Below are 15,857 nucleotides of genomic sequence, written 5' to 3'. Positions count from 1 at the left end.
CACTAGCCCCGCCCAAAACGTCACTAACCCCGCCCCCGTGGCCCGAAAAACTGCTAAAAAAACTGCGGAAAAACCCCAAAACAAGCCCAAAAAACCGCAACCCGCCGCGGGCAAAAATTTCCCGCAGCGGATTGTGGAAAACCGCCCAATTGGGTGGGAAAACCGCCCACCTGGCAACACTGCTCCCAATACTCTAAACACCTTAGTTTGACCTCACCCTTATCTTCAAAAGCCTAGAAGGAGCAGAAAACCAAACCCAAACAAACAATCCTCTTCCTTCCTTCATAGTCACAGGTTTCCTCAGTCTGGCCTTCTCACTGAAAACTAACCACTTCTACCCATGACACTGTTCCTCGCCTCATTACAAACCTCCTCTTGTTATTTTAACATGGTGAAAAACTTTCATCTACCTCCAACACTATAAAGCATCACTTCTTATGTTTATCACTGTGCTTGCTCTTGATGCTCCACTTAGAAGATAAAGGGAGTGGAAGGACAACAGGCTAAACTAAAAAAGAGGTTGTAAAAAGGACAACAGATCTTTATGTAAGGAAAGTAAGTAAAAGCAAGACGAAAAGGAAACCTACAGGGTTATTCAAAAAAGTGGCTGCAAAAAAAGGAAGTAGAATTCACAAAATACAGAAGTTCATAACCCCCCCCCCCCCACAAAGCTGAGAGAGATGAAGAAAAATCAGGATAGCAAAAGATGTAATGCGAAGTGACAAAACTTTTTTTCAGGTATACTGGCAAAAGGAAGGAAGGCCTGAGGCACTGGCGTTCCTAGCCTCGACGGCACCCGGGGCAGATCGCTGATGCGCCCCCTCCCCCCGCGAAATGACACCCCCCCCCCGGGTGCTGCAGCGTGCGCCTGTCTGCTCCCAGTTCGCTACGCTCACTAAATTCTCTCGTTCGCTGCAGCTCCCTCCCTCTGCCCCGGAACAGGAAGTAACCTGTTCTGGGCAGGAGGGAGGGAGCTGCAGCGAACGAGAGAATTTAGCGAGCGTAGCAAACTAGCAGACAGGCACGCGCTGCGGCACCCCCCCCCAGCGGCGTGCACCCGGGGCGGACCGCCCCCACCGCCTCCCCCTTGGTACGCCACTGGCCAGAGTTGGTATTACAAAACTTAAAGATGCTGAGGGTCAATATGAGGGAAGGCGGACTTGCTCAATTACTTCTGCTCGGTCTTCATAGAAAAAAAACCTGGTGAAGATCTGCAGATGATTGATAAAGATGGGGGTGGCATAGATACATCATTCACAGATGATAGCTGTTATGGGACCAGATGAGATACATCCCAGAATACCGAGGGAGCTTAGAGAAATGTTGGTGGGTCCTCTAAAGATGTGTTAAATAGATCCTTGAAGACCAAGGAAGTGCCACAAGATTGGAGAAAGGCTACGTTACAAAATCCAAGGCAACATGGCTTTACCAAAGGCAAACAAACAAAAAAATTATATAAAATATCTCTGATCAATTTGTTTCATGGAGTGAGAAAATTTTTTTTTTTTAAAACATGGATCGAGGGCATGCACAATCCTCAATCTTCATCCTCCCAAATGTAAAGGCTTGAAATACAAATTAATGCATGCATCAACCTTTTCCTATACAAGCACACAGCTCTGGAACACACTGCCACGCAACCTGAAAACGGTCTATGAAATGACCAATTTCCGCAAACTCCTGAAAACTTCTCTTCGACAAAATATACCATAAAGAACAACACGCATAACTCTACATTCTTTAAGATATCCAGGAATGTTCTTTAATGTCTTTTGCTTTCACACTATCATGTATCTAATGTCTATGGCTTTAATACTATCATGTATCCAAAACTTCTGCAAAACCAAATGTACATTCTTTTCTATTTCCAGTATTATGTATTTCACCATCCTGTACCCAAAACTTGCTGTAAAACCAAATGTACATTCTTTTCTATTTCCAGTATCCATGATGAATTGTAAGCCACATTGAGCCTGCAAAAAGGTAGGATAATGTGGGATACAATGTAATAATAATAATAATAATAAGTCATTCAAAAGAAAGCAAGGTGAGGCTAAAGCAGTTAGGGTTCTTCAGTTTGGAAAAGAGACGGCTGTGGGGAGGGTCTATAAAATAACGAGTGGAGTGGAGTGGAATGGATGGATGTGAATCGCTTGATTACTCTTTCCAAAAATACTAGGACTATAGGCACACAATGAAACTGTTAAGTAGTAAATTTAAAACAAATCAGAGAAAATATTTCTTCACTGTAATTGAACTCTGGAATTTGTTGCCAGAGAATGTGGTAAAAACAGTTAACTTAGCAGAGTGTTTCAAAGTATTATCAAAGATAACGCCTAGATCCCCTTTCCTGGTTGGTGACTCCTAATGTGGAATTTTGAATTACGTAGCTATAGTTCAGGTTCCTTTTTCCCAAGTGCATCATTTTGCACTTGCTCACATTAAACGTCATCTGCCATTTGGATGCTCAGTCTCTCAGTCTCGTAAGGTCCTCTTGTAATTTTTCACAATCTTCTTCTGATTTAACAACTTTGACTAACTTTGTGTTTTGAGCAAATTTAATTACCTCACTAGTTACTCCCATCTCTAGATCATTTATAAATATGTTAAAAAGCATAGTACAGGAAGACCGGGGGAACTCCACTATCTACCCTTCTCCATTGAGAATACCAACTATTTAACCCTACTCTCTGTTTTCTATCTTTTAACCAGTTTTTAATCCACAATAGAACACATTCACTGTTGATTTAATCATGAATTGATAACGAGTGTGACTGTTGGGCAGACTGGATGGACCGTATGGGTCTTTATCTGCTATCATTTACTACCTCCCATCCCATGACTCTCCAATTTCCTCTGGAGTCTTTCATGAGGTACTTTGTCAAATTTCTTTTGAAAATCCAGATACCCAATATCGACCTGCTCACTTTTATCCACGTATTTGTTCACCTCTTCAAAGAAATGTAATAGATTGGTAAGGCAAGATTTTCCGCCACTAAATATGTGTTGACTTCGTCTCATTAATCCATGCTTTTGAATAAGATCTGTAATTTTGTTCTTTATACTAGTCCCTACCATTTTGCCTGGCACCGATGTGGCTCACCGGTCTGTAATTTCCCGGATCACCTCTGGAATCTTTTTTTTTTTTTTTTTTAATTGACGTTACATTGGCCACTCTCCAATCTTCCAGTACTATGCTTGATTTTAAAGATAAACTACATATTAAAAATAGTTCTGCAAGGTCAGTTTTCATTTCTATCAGTACTCTGTGATAAATACCATTCGAGCCAAAGCACTCTTCAATTTTCACACTTTAAAGAAAAAAAAAAAAGGCATCCATTGTACAAGGGAAGAAACCTGTACGAAGTTGCAGGTACAACCCTGGCTGCCTTTCTGAGCAGACTGGATGGGCCATGCTGGACTTTATCTGCTATCATTTCCTACGGGGTCCTTTTACCAAGCTTCAGGAAAAAGGGCCCTGCGCTGGCAGCCATTATTCCCACGCGCCAGGGCCCTTTTTACAACAGCAGGTAAAAACACCCCACCCCAGGCACACATGGCCATGCGACGGGAAGCCCTTACCACCACCGACTGAGGTGGTGATAAGGGCTCCCACTCTAACCTGGGGGTAACCGGGCAACGCTCAGCGATGTCCGATTACCGCCAGGTTATCACCACGCAAGCCATTTCCGGGGGGGGGGGGGTCTTTTTCCCTTGGAAATGGCACGCGCTCGGGGAAAGACTATCAACAGCAGTAGTCCTGAAAGAGCAAGCAGTAAGCCTGCGTTGGGCTTACAGCCGCTCTGTAAAAAGGGCCCCTATTTTATTTCAGGTTCCCACAAAAACAGCTCTTACCTACTTCCAAACCTGAGCTGGCCAGAACTCCTGAGCACTTGATTCACTTTATACTCAACTCACTCTCTAAAACCTAATTTTTTTTCCTCCTTAAAACTTGTACTCATATGTTCAGATCACTGTTCTCCATTCATAAAAAAAAGCTACATTAGACTAATACCATGGCTCCAGTACAACTTGTAAAACGGAATTAAAAAAAAAAAAATACGGGTAACTTTTGGACTCCAAAGACAAAGATGCTTAAATGCTGCAGAGCCAACATGGCAAGCCTAACTCAGCACCCCTACATTCTATTAGTGTATCACAAATTACTTTCTATGAATAATGCAAATAAAAAAAAAATTTGAAGTTTGTTGGATTTGTTAGAAGCATCAAATGCTTTTCTAGAATGAAGAATAATCTCTTAAGAAAATGAAGATCATCATAGAATCTGTCACCTTTAAAGAGTACAAACTCTAAAAACACAGGAAAAGAAAAAAAAAAAAAAAAAAGTTACCTGCTGGTTGAAGCCATGTCTTTCCTCTATGACAAACGTATTATATAGACTCCATGGTAGGCCAGTCAGAGCACTGAATAATGTTGCAAGCAGAAGGAACATCAAGGACTGAGTGATCTGAACATAAAACATCACATTTTACTACACCAGTTAACAAAAATGGAGAAATGACTGCATGATACAAAATGTACTTCTGTACCAAAATTGAAGCAAACTGGCTGTCAATATTAATGCTGTCAGTAGTTCATGCTTCAGACTCTGCATGATGCAATGTATTTTGTAGTCACTCAGTTCTTCAGTGATGTCTAATAGCAATGTTGTGAATGTATCAGTACAATGAAAGACAAATAGGAAATCTTTCCAAATGGATTCAGCATATGCCACACCCTAGTTGTAATGCATAATGAGACCGCCTTGTAGGTACTTATAGAGAAATTACGTCTTACATGATAATCTTCTTTCCTTTACTCCTTCCCACTATTCCACACAAATAGACAAAGCATACTGTTCAATGAACTCCTAGACTGTATTAAGTAACATTCATTGACACATCACTAGATGAAAACTTAAGATTTCACCAGCCCCCACTAGAATCTAACCCATCCCTGCCCATCCCCACAGGAATCACCTTCATCCCTGCCCCTCACCGAAAGTAAATCTCCCCCTTACCTGCCTGTTCCTTGTGCTAAAATAAGTTGAGTTATTTTACCACAAGTCAAGTTAACAGTAGCCCATGTTGATAATGTCCCCTCTCAATGATTATGGGGATTTCAACACTATCAACCATATCCATTATTATTATTTTTACTGCCATTATAATTGCCATAGCACAAGGAAAGGATAAGTAGGTGTGTCCATTCCCGTGGGAGTCCCATGGACCTGGAGGGGATCCCGGCAGGATTCTGGCTAACCCCAACCCCGTTCCTGTGCGGCTCTCTTATTTCAAAGCAAAAGAAACTCTCAATCATACATTGAAATTGCATGTAAGTAAAGGAAGCTTTGAGAAAGATGGACAACATTTTTAAAGTCTAGAGTAGACATGGGGGCTCATTTTCAAAGCACTTAGCCTTCCAAAGTTGGAACTTTGGAAGGCTAAATGCTTTGAAAATATGCCTATTAGTGTGTGTTCATCACTCAGCTATGCAAAATCAACAGTAGAGTCAGATGTGGAGTCCAATATTCTCACTAGTTTTTGTTGGCAACATTTAAGAGTGGAGTAGCAGCTTAATGGTTACACCAGTGGGCTGAGAACCAGGGGAGCTTGGTGCAAATCCCACTGCTTCTCCTTGTGACCTTGGGCAAATCGCCTCAGGTACAAACCTAAAACAGTCCAGTAGGGACAGGGAAAACACGTACGTGACTAGCTAGACTTGAAAAAAAGGCAACTGATTATATAAAATAACTCCAATATAAGCAGAAATCATAGTGCCCACCTCATATTCAGACCCAAAGCCAGCGTACTCAATCACATCTTCAGAAGCTTTCCAGAGAAAAGGAATTCCTCCAAACAGAAGTATAAGCTGCAAATTTACATCAAAGACAGTTGAAACAGCAGCAAAAATATTAGGAACATAAATGTAGGAGGGAAGGGGGAGAAAGAGGTGGTCTCAGCCACAATTAGTGAGTTTTCAGAAGTTCAAAGCACAGAAAATAAGTGAATCATGCTGCGAAATCACCATCTGATAACAGGTGGCCAAGGATTCTGCCCCGTTATTAATGAAATCTAGTATTAACAGTACAGATTAGACAAATGCACAAAGCAAAAAGCTACATTTTAATCAAATATAGGTTTAAGAGGCCACTGCTGTACAATGAAGGTAATTTTATAAAGCAGTAATGTACACATTTATCCCCGGACTCTATATAGTGGAAATTAAGTTGCACATGCAAATCTGGTCATATTCTGGAGCAACTTAATTAGCCAAGTCAATCAGTGCTAATTGCCAATTAACAAGCAACTGACACTAATTGAAATTAATTAGAATTTACAAGCACAACTAAGCATACTCTGTAAAGTAATGCGTGTAAATTCTAAGGTACATAGTTGAAAAAGGGGTGTGGCCATGGATTGGGCGGGTCGCAGACATTCCTAAAAACTACGTGGGTTGTTTTAGAATACACTCGGTCTAGGCCTAATTTAGGTGTCAGCATTTACACCAAGTCTTACTTGGTTTAACTGCCTGTGACTAAATTTAGTCGTGCGAACAGGCGCTAGGCGTATTCTATAAACCACGGCAAACTTTTTTTTCGGCATGATATATAGAATCTAGCCCTTACTATGCAGGTACTTTAATCATTTATGTAGCTGCGTGAACACATATGCATGTAATTGGCCTCCTATAAAATATTGAGTGAAGTACATGACTTCACATGATGCTGTGTACTTTGCCAGTAGGAAGTATCAGGAGTGCAGCCTGGACAGCTAGCAAGTGTATGCAAAGATTATAAACACTTAGGGCCCTGTTTATTAAGCAGTGCTCGAGACACATTAGCGTTTTTAGTGCTTGCTAACCATGTAGATGTCCATAATATTCCTATGGGTGTCTACACTGTTTTATTTGTTGCATTTGTATGCCACATTCTCCCACCTATTTGCAGGCTCAATGTGGCTTACATAGTACCGTAAAGGCAGTCGCCAAGTCCGGTATAGAAACAAATACAAGGTGATATTGTGGTCGAATAAGGTATATGTGTGTCAGGTACAATGGGGGTTGAGGGAAAGAAAGATTATATAGTGTCCATTTCGATCTTTGGCTTTCCTGTGTTGGAAAGCGTAGGTATCTATGTTGGGTCGGTGGGGTATGCCTGTTTGAATAGATAGGTTTTTAGTGATTTCCTGAAGTTTAGGTGGTCATAGGTTGTTTTCACCGCTTTTGGCAATGCGTTTCATATTTGTGTGCTTATATAGGAGAAGCTGGATGCATAGGTTGCTTTGTATTTGAGTCCTTTGCAGCTTGGGTAGTGGAGATTTAGGTATTTTCGAGATGTTTTGGTTATGTTTCTGACTGGTAGGTCAATATGGTTTGTCTTGTATCCTGGGACTTGGCTGTAGATAATTTTGTGGACCAAGGTACAGATTTTGAAGGTGATACATTCTTTGATTGGAAGCCAGTGTGTTTTTTCTTGAAGAGGTTTGGCACTTTTGAATCTTGGTTTACCAAATATCAGACTAGCTGCTGTGTTTTGAATGGTCTGGAGTTTCTTTGCAAGTTGTTCTTTGCATCCCGCATAGATTCCGTTGCAGTAACATAACATAGTAGATGACGGCAGAAAAAGACCTGCACGGTCCATCCAGACTGCCCAACAAGTTAAACTCATATGTGCTACTTTTTGTGTATACCTTACCTTGATTTGTACCTGTCCTTTTCAGGAGTCTGCATGGCTTAGTACCAATGACTGTACAAGGTTGCTAATTTTTACCTAGGGGTCCTTTTACCAAGCTGCAGTAGAAAGAGCCCTGCTGTAGCAGCGGGGGATGTATCTCCTGCACGCCAGGGTCCTTTTTACTGTAGCAAATAAAAAGCCCCTAAAAATAAGATGGCCATACAGTAAGCTTACTCTTACCGTGTGGCCATGCGGCGGGAAGCACTTACCGCCACCCACCTTAGTAAACGGGGCACAATAACTCTGGAGCACATATTTACACCTGCTCTTGGGCTAGTATAAATGTCTGCACCTGCTACAAAGGCATATATTATGCCACCTACGCTAGCATTTCATAAAGAAAAAGTAGGTGACTAAAATGTCTGAAGCAGGCATCTTCCTACTCTCTTATCCTAAGCACCCTGTTCTATAAAGTTACTCTCAATCCTTCAAATTCTATAAACTTGTATGCAAAGTCGCATATGCAGGTTATATTAAGTTACATGTGTAACTGATACTATAATCAGCTAACTGGCATTAGCCAATTGGCTATAACAGATGCTAATTACCTCTAATTAGCAATTATGCACATAACTGCCCTTAGTTGGGATTCTACAAATTGAGTGTGCAAAATCCACAGCGTATAATTGCAAGGGGGGTGTGGACCTTGGAAGGGTGTGCCCAGCACTTACGCAAATAGGTTACAGGGTGCTATCAGTTAGGCACAAGCATTTATACCAGCCTCTGAGCCAGCATAAGTGCTCACCCCTAAAGTTAGGCGTAACTTAGGACAAGTTATAATGCCAGGTACAGAATTTGCACAGCACACATCATCCCAGCACCTTTTGAGAATTACCCCCAAGTTCTATAGCACATGCAGCAGTCTGGCAATTTGTTTTCTGAGAATCTTGAGGATTGGAGTCTAAACCCTTCCAGGTCTAAATACTACTTCAAAGCCTCCAGTGCCAGCAGAACTCTCTCTATATTAGCCTCATTGTTCAGAGTCCAGTTTCCCCCATTCCTTTAAAAGCACCCACTTTCCCTGACCTGGTTCCGATTTTTCTAAACTATCCACAGTTATATGAAGTTAAATGTTTCATATATTGCACACATAGCCCATTTGGAATTCTTACCGTGCCCTCCACTTCAGAATACAGGCCAGACCAAAAACTGAAAGTGCTCTTATCAAGCTGATACAAACGAGATTTTTCAAAGGTTTCTGCATCCATTATCTTTCCAAGCTCTGATGGGACATGTGTCGTGGTTCGGTACACCCATCTCTGAAACCATGAAAAAAAAACAAGAGAAGTTAAATTCACGCCATGGAAAAATTATTGTGTCTTAAGAGTGCAACAACAAGGTAGGCAAAAAAGTTTGGGACACATGGGGAATGAAGAGAGGTGGAATTTCAAGGGGTAAGAAGATAAGTGCAGACAGAGGGGCAGGAGGTGGACACACTGAGAAATTGGGAAGGCAGCCAAGAGCCACACTGCATCCTTTTACAATGTGACATCATTACCTCTGGATACCTTTAAAGCTGGTTCGATAAAAGCTACTACAGCTTAAATGGCTAGACCAACACACTCTGCTAGTCTCACACAACTGCTAGCTCACAAAGCTTTGTGGAATCCAACGAGGAAATTTTAGTGCCAATGTCTATTGGCACTAAAATGTTGATCAGGAATCTCTCTCTCATGATATTTGATAATTGTGCGTACATTAAACAATTTTGAGACAAAATTTAGCTAATACAAACCATCATAAACATAAAAGATTCACTTTCATTATCTTTGATAATTTTAAAATCTGCCTCTACATCCTCAACTCTCCAAGAACCTAACGGACACGTACATCCAGTGCTATTCAAACAATACTGACCTTGGAAAAACTCCAAAAATTTTAAATTAAACATTTCGGTGCCACTCCTTGCCAAGTACATAAATCCGAACTAAAATATTTTTTAGAACAAACTTACACAGGAAAATTAAACAAATATGGTTTCCCCTAGAAACCTTTATAAATAGTAAATAATTGTTTTCCCCAAGAAATAATAGATTCCATTGAGCATGTATCGATTTTATTTTTAACGCTCTTCCCTGTGTTATGCTGTAAGTTTATTTGTATTCCATTTTCATATTTCTGTCCATGCAAAAATTACATCTTTTCAATAAAATGTTTGAAATAAAAAACAAAACAAAAAACCCACTACAGCCTACACAGAGACCAGTTTTCTACAGGAGCACTGCATCATTAGGGCTGTCTCTCGATATAGTGATGTTTTTTTAATGATTTAAATGGTAATGCTGATGTGTTGCAATGTACACACAAATTTACATTAACATATTAGTAGAAGAATGCTGAATGCTAAACCACAGAATTACCTCCAGACTGCTGAATGCTAAACTACAGAATTACCTCCAGACTGCTACAGAAAACTGTTTACCAATTTTTCCCTCCAGTCTGCCCAACAAGATAAAAATATGTAATATCGCATCATTCCATGAGTTTATTTTTGTTACATTTGTACCCCTCGCTTTCCCACTCATGGCAGGCTCAATGCGGCTTACATGGGACAATGGAGGGTTAAGTGACTTGCCCAGAGTTACAAGGAGCTGCCTGTGCCTGAAGTGGGAATCGAACTCAGTTCCCCAGGACCAAAGTCCACCACCACCCTAACCACTAGGCCACTCCTCCACTGTTGCTACTATTTCACTAGCAACATTCCATGTAGAAGTCGGCCCTTGCAGATCACCAATGTGGCCGCGCAGGCTTCTGCTTCTGTGAGTCTGACGTCAGACTCACAGAAACAGAAGCCTGCGTAACCTTCTACATGGAATGTTGCTAGTGGAATAGCAACATTCCATGTAGAATCCCCAATAGTAGCAACATTCCATGTAGGATCTCCAATAGTATCTATTTTATTTTTGTTACATTTGTACCCTGCGCTTTCCCACTCATGGCAGGCTCAATGCGGCTTACATGGGGCAATGGAGGGTTAAGTGACTTGCCCAGAGTCACAAGGAGCTGCCTGTGCCTGAAGTGGGAATCGAATTCAGTTCCTCAGGACCAAAGTCCACCACCCTAACCACTAGGCTACTCCTCCACTCCAATGTATATGTATACTTGATCCTAGATTTGTCCACGCCATTTTCAGGCTATAGACCATAGAAGTCTGCCCAGTACTGTTTTTTTACTTCCCAATTACTAGAGTTGCAGTCTAAGCACTGCTAAGTTTGTTTGGTTCCATTCTCTTTCCACAGAGGATTCCTTTGTGTTTACCCTACACATTTTTGAATTCCATTACCGCTTTCATCTCCACCACCTGCGACAGGAGGGCATTCCAGTATCTACCTCTCTCTGCATCTCTAAATTTATTAAAAACTACTTATATTCCACCTATCGAAAGATAGTCTAATTTTACTTCCTCCCTAATCCTCTATACTTCATGAGTTCTGATACTGTTTTTGCCTTTATTGGGAGGCTGTGCTACACACTTCCCACTCTTCTATATAGAAATCTTTCCATGTTAACTCTAAGCGACACCTGCATGTTCACATGGTCATGATTGACAAGAAAAAATGTTTGTGATAGTTAATCATGCATTTATAATAAATTGCATCACTTATTGCAATGTTTCATTAGCTAGATTGATGAATGTCCAGAATATGACAGCTAGAATTTTTACAGAGGCTTAAACTTGGTGACTCTGGTCTGTCAGCATTGGACATATTATATTGGCATCCAACAGAGTAACAAATAAGATTCAAAGCGCCATTAACTGTTTTTTAAGGTGTCATTTTTGGATGCCCCAAAAGTAATGCAAATGAAATTAATGAGATATGAACCAATGAAAACGTTTCAGTCATCACAAGACTATTTGTTGCAAATGCCAGAGGTGGCAGATCTAAAGTACTTGGAAACTCATAAGAGGGCTTTTCTGTTGTGTCCCTGAACTATCGAATGCAGTGTCAAGAGAGCATTGCTTGCAGACTTGGGTAGCTTACCTTTGAAAAAGAAGACCTGCTTAGTCCAGGAAACATTTTTATGATTTGGTTTTAGATTTCTTTTATGTGAACGATTTTTATGGTATGCTTGTCAGTGTGAAGTCTTTTTTGATTACATATGTGAACTTGTAAGTCACCTTGAGTGACTTACAAATTCACTATTTTGCATTACATCTTACTGGCCAAACTCTCATTCATTTTTCCCTGAGTGCCCACTTTGTAACATAGTAGATGACGGCAGAAAAAGACCTGCATGGTCCATCCAGTCTGCCCAAGACAAACTCATGTGTATACCTTACCTTGATTTGCACCTGTCTCTCCCAGGGCCCAGACTGTACAAGTCTGCCCAGCAGTTTTTCCCGCCTCCCATCACCGGCTCTGGCACAGACCATACAAGTCTGCCCTCCCCTATTCTCGCCTCCGAACCACCAACCCCCTCTTCCCCCCACCTGCTCCGCCACCCAATTTTAGCTAAGCTTCTGAGGATCCATTCCTTTTGCACAGGATTCCTTTATGCATATCCCACGCATGTTTGAATTCCGTTACCTTTTTCATCTCCACCACCTCCCGCGGGAGGGCATTCCAAGCATCCACCACCCTCTCCGTGAAAAAATACTTCCTGACATCTTTCCTGAGTCTGCTAGAAAATACGTTTTCTCTGTAGCATTTCTCTTATGGAAGTCATGGCATGGACTCAGGATGAGCTAGTAATTTTCAGATTTATCCATACAATTACTGAACTGTGTGTGTGTGTTTTGTTTTTTAATTTATAACTGGACACACATATTTACTTAAAAATTACACAAGGCTGCCCCCTCATGAATGATAGCTGGATATCATTTCAGTTTTGTTTTGCATGGGTTTGCCTTCCATGTGAATGCTATCTGTATATAGATGTTGACTTGTGAGTTAGGCTTGCCTTTGGTGCTTTCCTTTGAATTACTTTTTTTAATGAATTACTACCATAAAGTTACATTAACATAGTAAGGGATGGCAGATAAAGACGAACTGTCCATCCAGTCTAGCCAACTGTCACACATTATCAATTTATGATAAAAAAAGAAATCATCAATGTGATGTAAAATACTTGATCATGATTTTTCTTTGGCATTTCTCGGACATAGACTATAGAAGCCTAAATTGGCAAACTGCTATCAAATAGGAACATCCATTACCTGACAACAAAATGATTTTAATTCTTAACTATGTATTAGTCTTTCCGGCCCTATCCTTATAAACTGACCTCAAATAAGAAAATGAATTTAATTCTTAACTATGTATAGTAGTCTTTCCTACCATTCTAAATCAAATTAAATCAGGGGGATCTGCAATGCTTGGCTCTCAGCATGTAGAAGCTAAAGAAAGATTTTTAAAAAGGAAAGCAGCACAAACAGCTAAAGTATGGATACACTAGTAAAAAAAGGCCCGTTTCTGGAGCAAATGAAACTGGCGCTAGCAAGGTTTTCCTCCCCAACCCCCCTCCCTACCCACCCCTTCGTCGTTGTGAAGCCACTGACGCCATTGCTCCGCACCTCATCAACGCACGCCACCTTCATCTCCTGAGTCCTTGTTCGTTGTGAAGCCACAGACGCCATTGCTCCGCCCTCGACTTCATCACATTTGACGTGACGGCGGGGCCCAGAGGCAGTGATTTTGGTGGCTTCACCACCACGAACCCGAAGGAAGTGACACTGACGTCAGTGTCTTCAGAACGTTGAGGGTGAGTTTTATTATATAGGATGAGGGTAATTATACAAAGTGCATACTTCTTAATAACATAACACAAACTACAATTCAAATGGGAAACTTGGAACTATGACTCAATTAGGCAACAAGTTCAGATTTTTAATAAACTACATAGTACAGTTACTCAAAGTCCATTACCCAGAATCTCTTGCTACCTAGATTGAAGGGGGGCAGACTCAAGAAGAATGTCAGGAAGTATTTTTTCACGGAGAGGATGGTGGATGCTTGGAATGCCCTCCCGCGGGAAGTGGTGGAGATGAAAACGGTAACAGAATTCAAACATGCGTGGGATAAACATAAAGGAATCCTGTGCAGAAGAAATGGATCCTCAGGAGCTTAGCCTAGAATGGGTGGCAGAGCTGGTGGTTAGGAGGCGGGGCTAATGCTGGGCAGACTTATACGGTCTGTGCCGGGGCTGGTGGGTTGGGCGGCGGGGATAGTGCTGGGCAGACTTATACGGTCTGTGCCAGAGCTGGTGGTGGGAGGCGGGACTGGTAGTTGGGAGGCGGGGATAGGGCTGGCCAGACTTCTACGGTCTGTGCCCTGAAGAGGACAGTACAAATAAAAAAGTAGCACATATGAATTTATCTTCTTGGGCAGACTGGATGGACCGTGCAGGTCTTTTTCTGCCGTCATCTACTATGTTATGTTACTAGTGCAACACTGCCACAGCCATGCCAGGCTTTGAACTATCACTTGTGAATGAGGTTGTGACTCTTTCAGAGCAGTAGGATAATTAGAAATCCATTCAAGTGCCATTTATAAACTTAGGTTTCCGAGGCTGATTTTAAACCACACACCTTAGCTCGATTTAAACATGTGTTACCATCAATTCATCTTAACAGATATTATTTTCCCAAAAATCTTCGTCTGTGTCTTGACAAGACTAGTGGAGAAGGGAAGCTTCTTGTGCTTATCTGTACAATGCTGCATATGTCTAGTAGGAAAATAAGTATTAACGCTAGTGGAACATGCAAAGTGGGCTACCGATATTATCTAGAAACTTAGGGGCCCTTTTACTAAGGCTTGGTAGGCAAGTGCCTACCACATGGCAAAAAGCACTGCTACGGACTGCATCCCATGATAGTATGCCCATCAGTGGGCACTAATCCCGTGCATGGGCGGTGCGACTATGGTTGAGAGTAAGCATACCCTGCACTAATTGGGTAAAGGAGCCTTTAGCACTCATAAAACAGATGTTGGTAAGGATCCTCAAAAGCTTAGCTGAGATTGGATGGCAGAGCCGGTGGTGGGGGGGGGGGGTTGGGAGGCGGGGATAATGCTGGGCAGACTTATATGGTCTGTACCCTGAAAAATGACAGATACACAAAAAGTAGCACATGAGTTTACCTTGTTGGGCAGACTGGATGGACCATGCAGGTCTTTTTCTGCCGTCATCTACTATATGTTACTATGACTCCCGTGCTAACGGCCGGGCACTAATTGGAAATTAGTGTCTGGCCATTGAAAAAATTTGGAACTACGGCGATTTCACCGCCAACCTGGAGGAGTGACCTAGTGGTTAGGGTGGGGGACTCTGGTCCTGGGGAACTGAGTTCGATTCCCACTTCAGGCACAGGCAGCTCCTTGTGACTCTGTGCAAGTCACTTAACCCTCCATTGCCCCGGGTACAAATAAGTACCTGTATATGTAAGCCGCATTGAGCCTGCCATGAGCGGGAAAGCACAGGGTACAAATGTAACAAAAAAACAACCCTAAACCTAAAAGTGGCCAACCACTTTTTAGCACGGCTTTGTAAAAGGTCCCCTTAATGATGCCTATTAGTATGGGACATTTTTTACATAGTATTTCACGTATGGCCAAGAGACAGACTCTGCCCCAAGAAACAAATCACTTAGACAAGATCATAGAAAAAGACAATCCCCCCCCCTCCCCCTCTTTTTTTAATTCCTCCACCTGACCCTAAGGATCTGCAGCGTCAGTTACATCTTCTTAAAAGTGAGCACCCACCTGTCGGGAAGCGAGATAGGCCTCCCATAGATACACAGTCCAAGAAAACAATAAAACCGCACAGAAGATTTGGTTTTCTACAGCAACCTCCGCTCCGAAGTGCAACATGGCGTGGGCAGAGTCCGCTCTTCAAACAGAGACCCGGGAAGCCCTTCCGGCCGCTCTTCCCGATCTCTCCTCGCCTCTCCTCACGCGCTGATCTTGAAATGTCCTGCTTCACGCCTCATACAGAAACCCGGTAACGACACACCAAACTCAAACCCGGCAACGAGCAGCAGCAGGCCGACACTTCCTGCTCGACTGACTAACCCTGGCCCTGTTCGGCCGACTCACCTCACCAGTAAGGCTCTTCTTGATTGGCTACTCAGGTTGGCTCCTGATTGGGCCCCGGCGCTGCAGTCTGATTGGACAGACAACATCCG

General features: G+C 42.1%; 1 protein-coding gene across 2 annotated transcripts in view; it reads right to left on the bottom strand.

Moving 5' to 3' along the window:
• ZMPSTE24 (zinc metallopeptidase STE24) overlaps positions 1-15,857 on the bottom strand; it is a 47,871-nt gene extending 32,014 nt beyond the window's left edge. For both annotated transcript variants that reach the window (XM_030219060.1, XM_030219061.1), the window contains exons 1-4: positions 15,436-15,857; positions 8,848-8,994; positions 5,785-5,871; positions 4,352-4,468 (exon numbers count right to left, since the gene is read on the bottom strand). In XM_030219060.1, the coding sequence (XP_030074920.1) occupies positions 4,352-4,468; positions 5,785-5,871; positions 8,848-8,994; positions 15,436-15,543 (459 nt within the window). In that variant the 5' untranslated portion in view covers positions 15,544-15,857. The remainder of the gene's footprint in view (positions 1-4,351; positions 4,469-5,784; positions 5,872-8,847; positions 8,995-15,435) is intronic.

The sequence above is a fragment of the Microcaecilia unicolor genome, chromosome 11 (assembly GCF_901765095.1).
Source record: "Microcaecilia unicolor chromosome 11, aMicUni1.1, whole genome shotgun sequence".
Lineage (NCBI taxonomy): Eukaryota > Metazoa > Chordata > Amphibia > Gymnophiona > Siphonopidae > Microcaecilia > Microcaecilia unicolor.
This window is presented reverse-complemented; position numbering and strand designations above follow the sequence as displayed.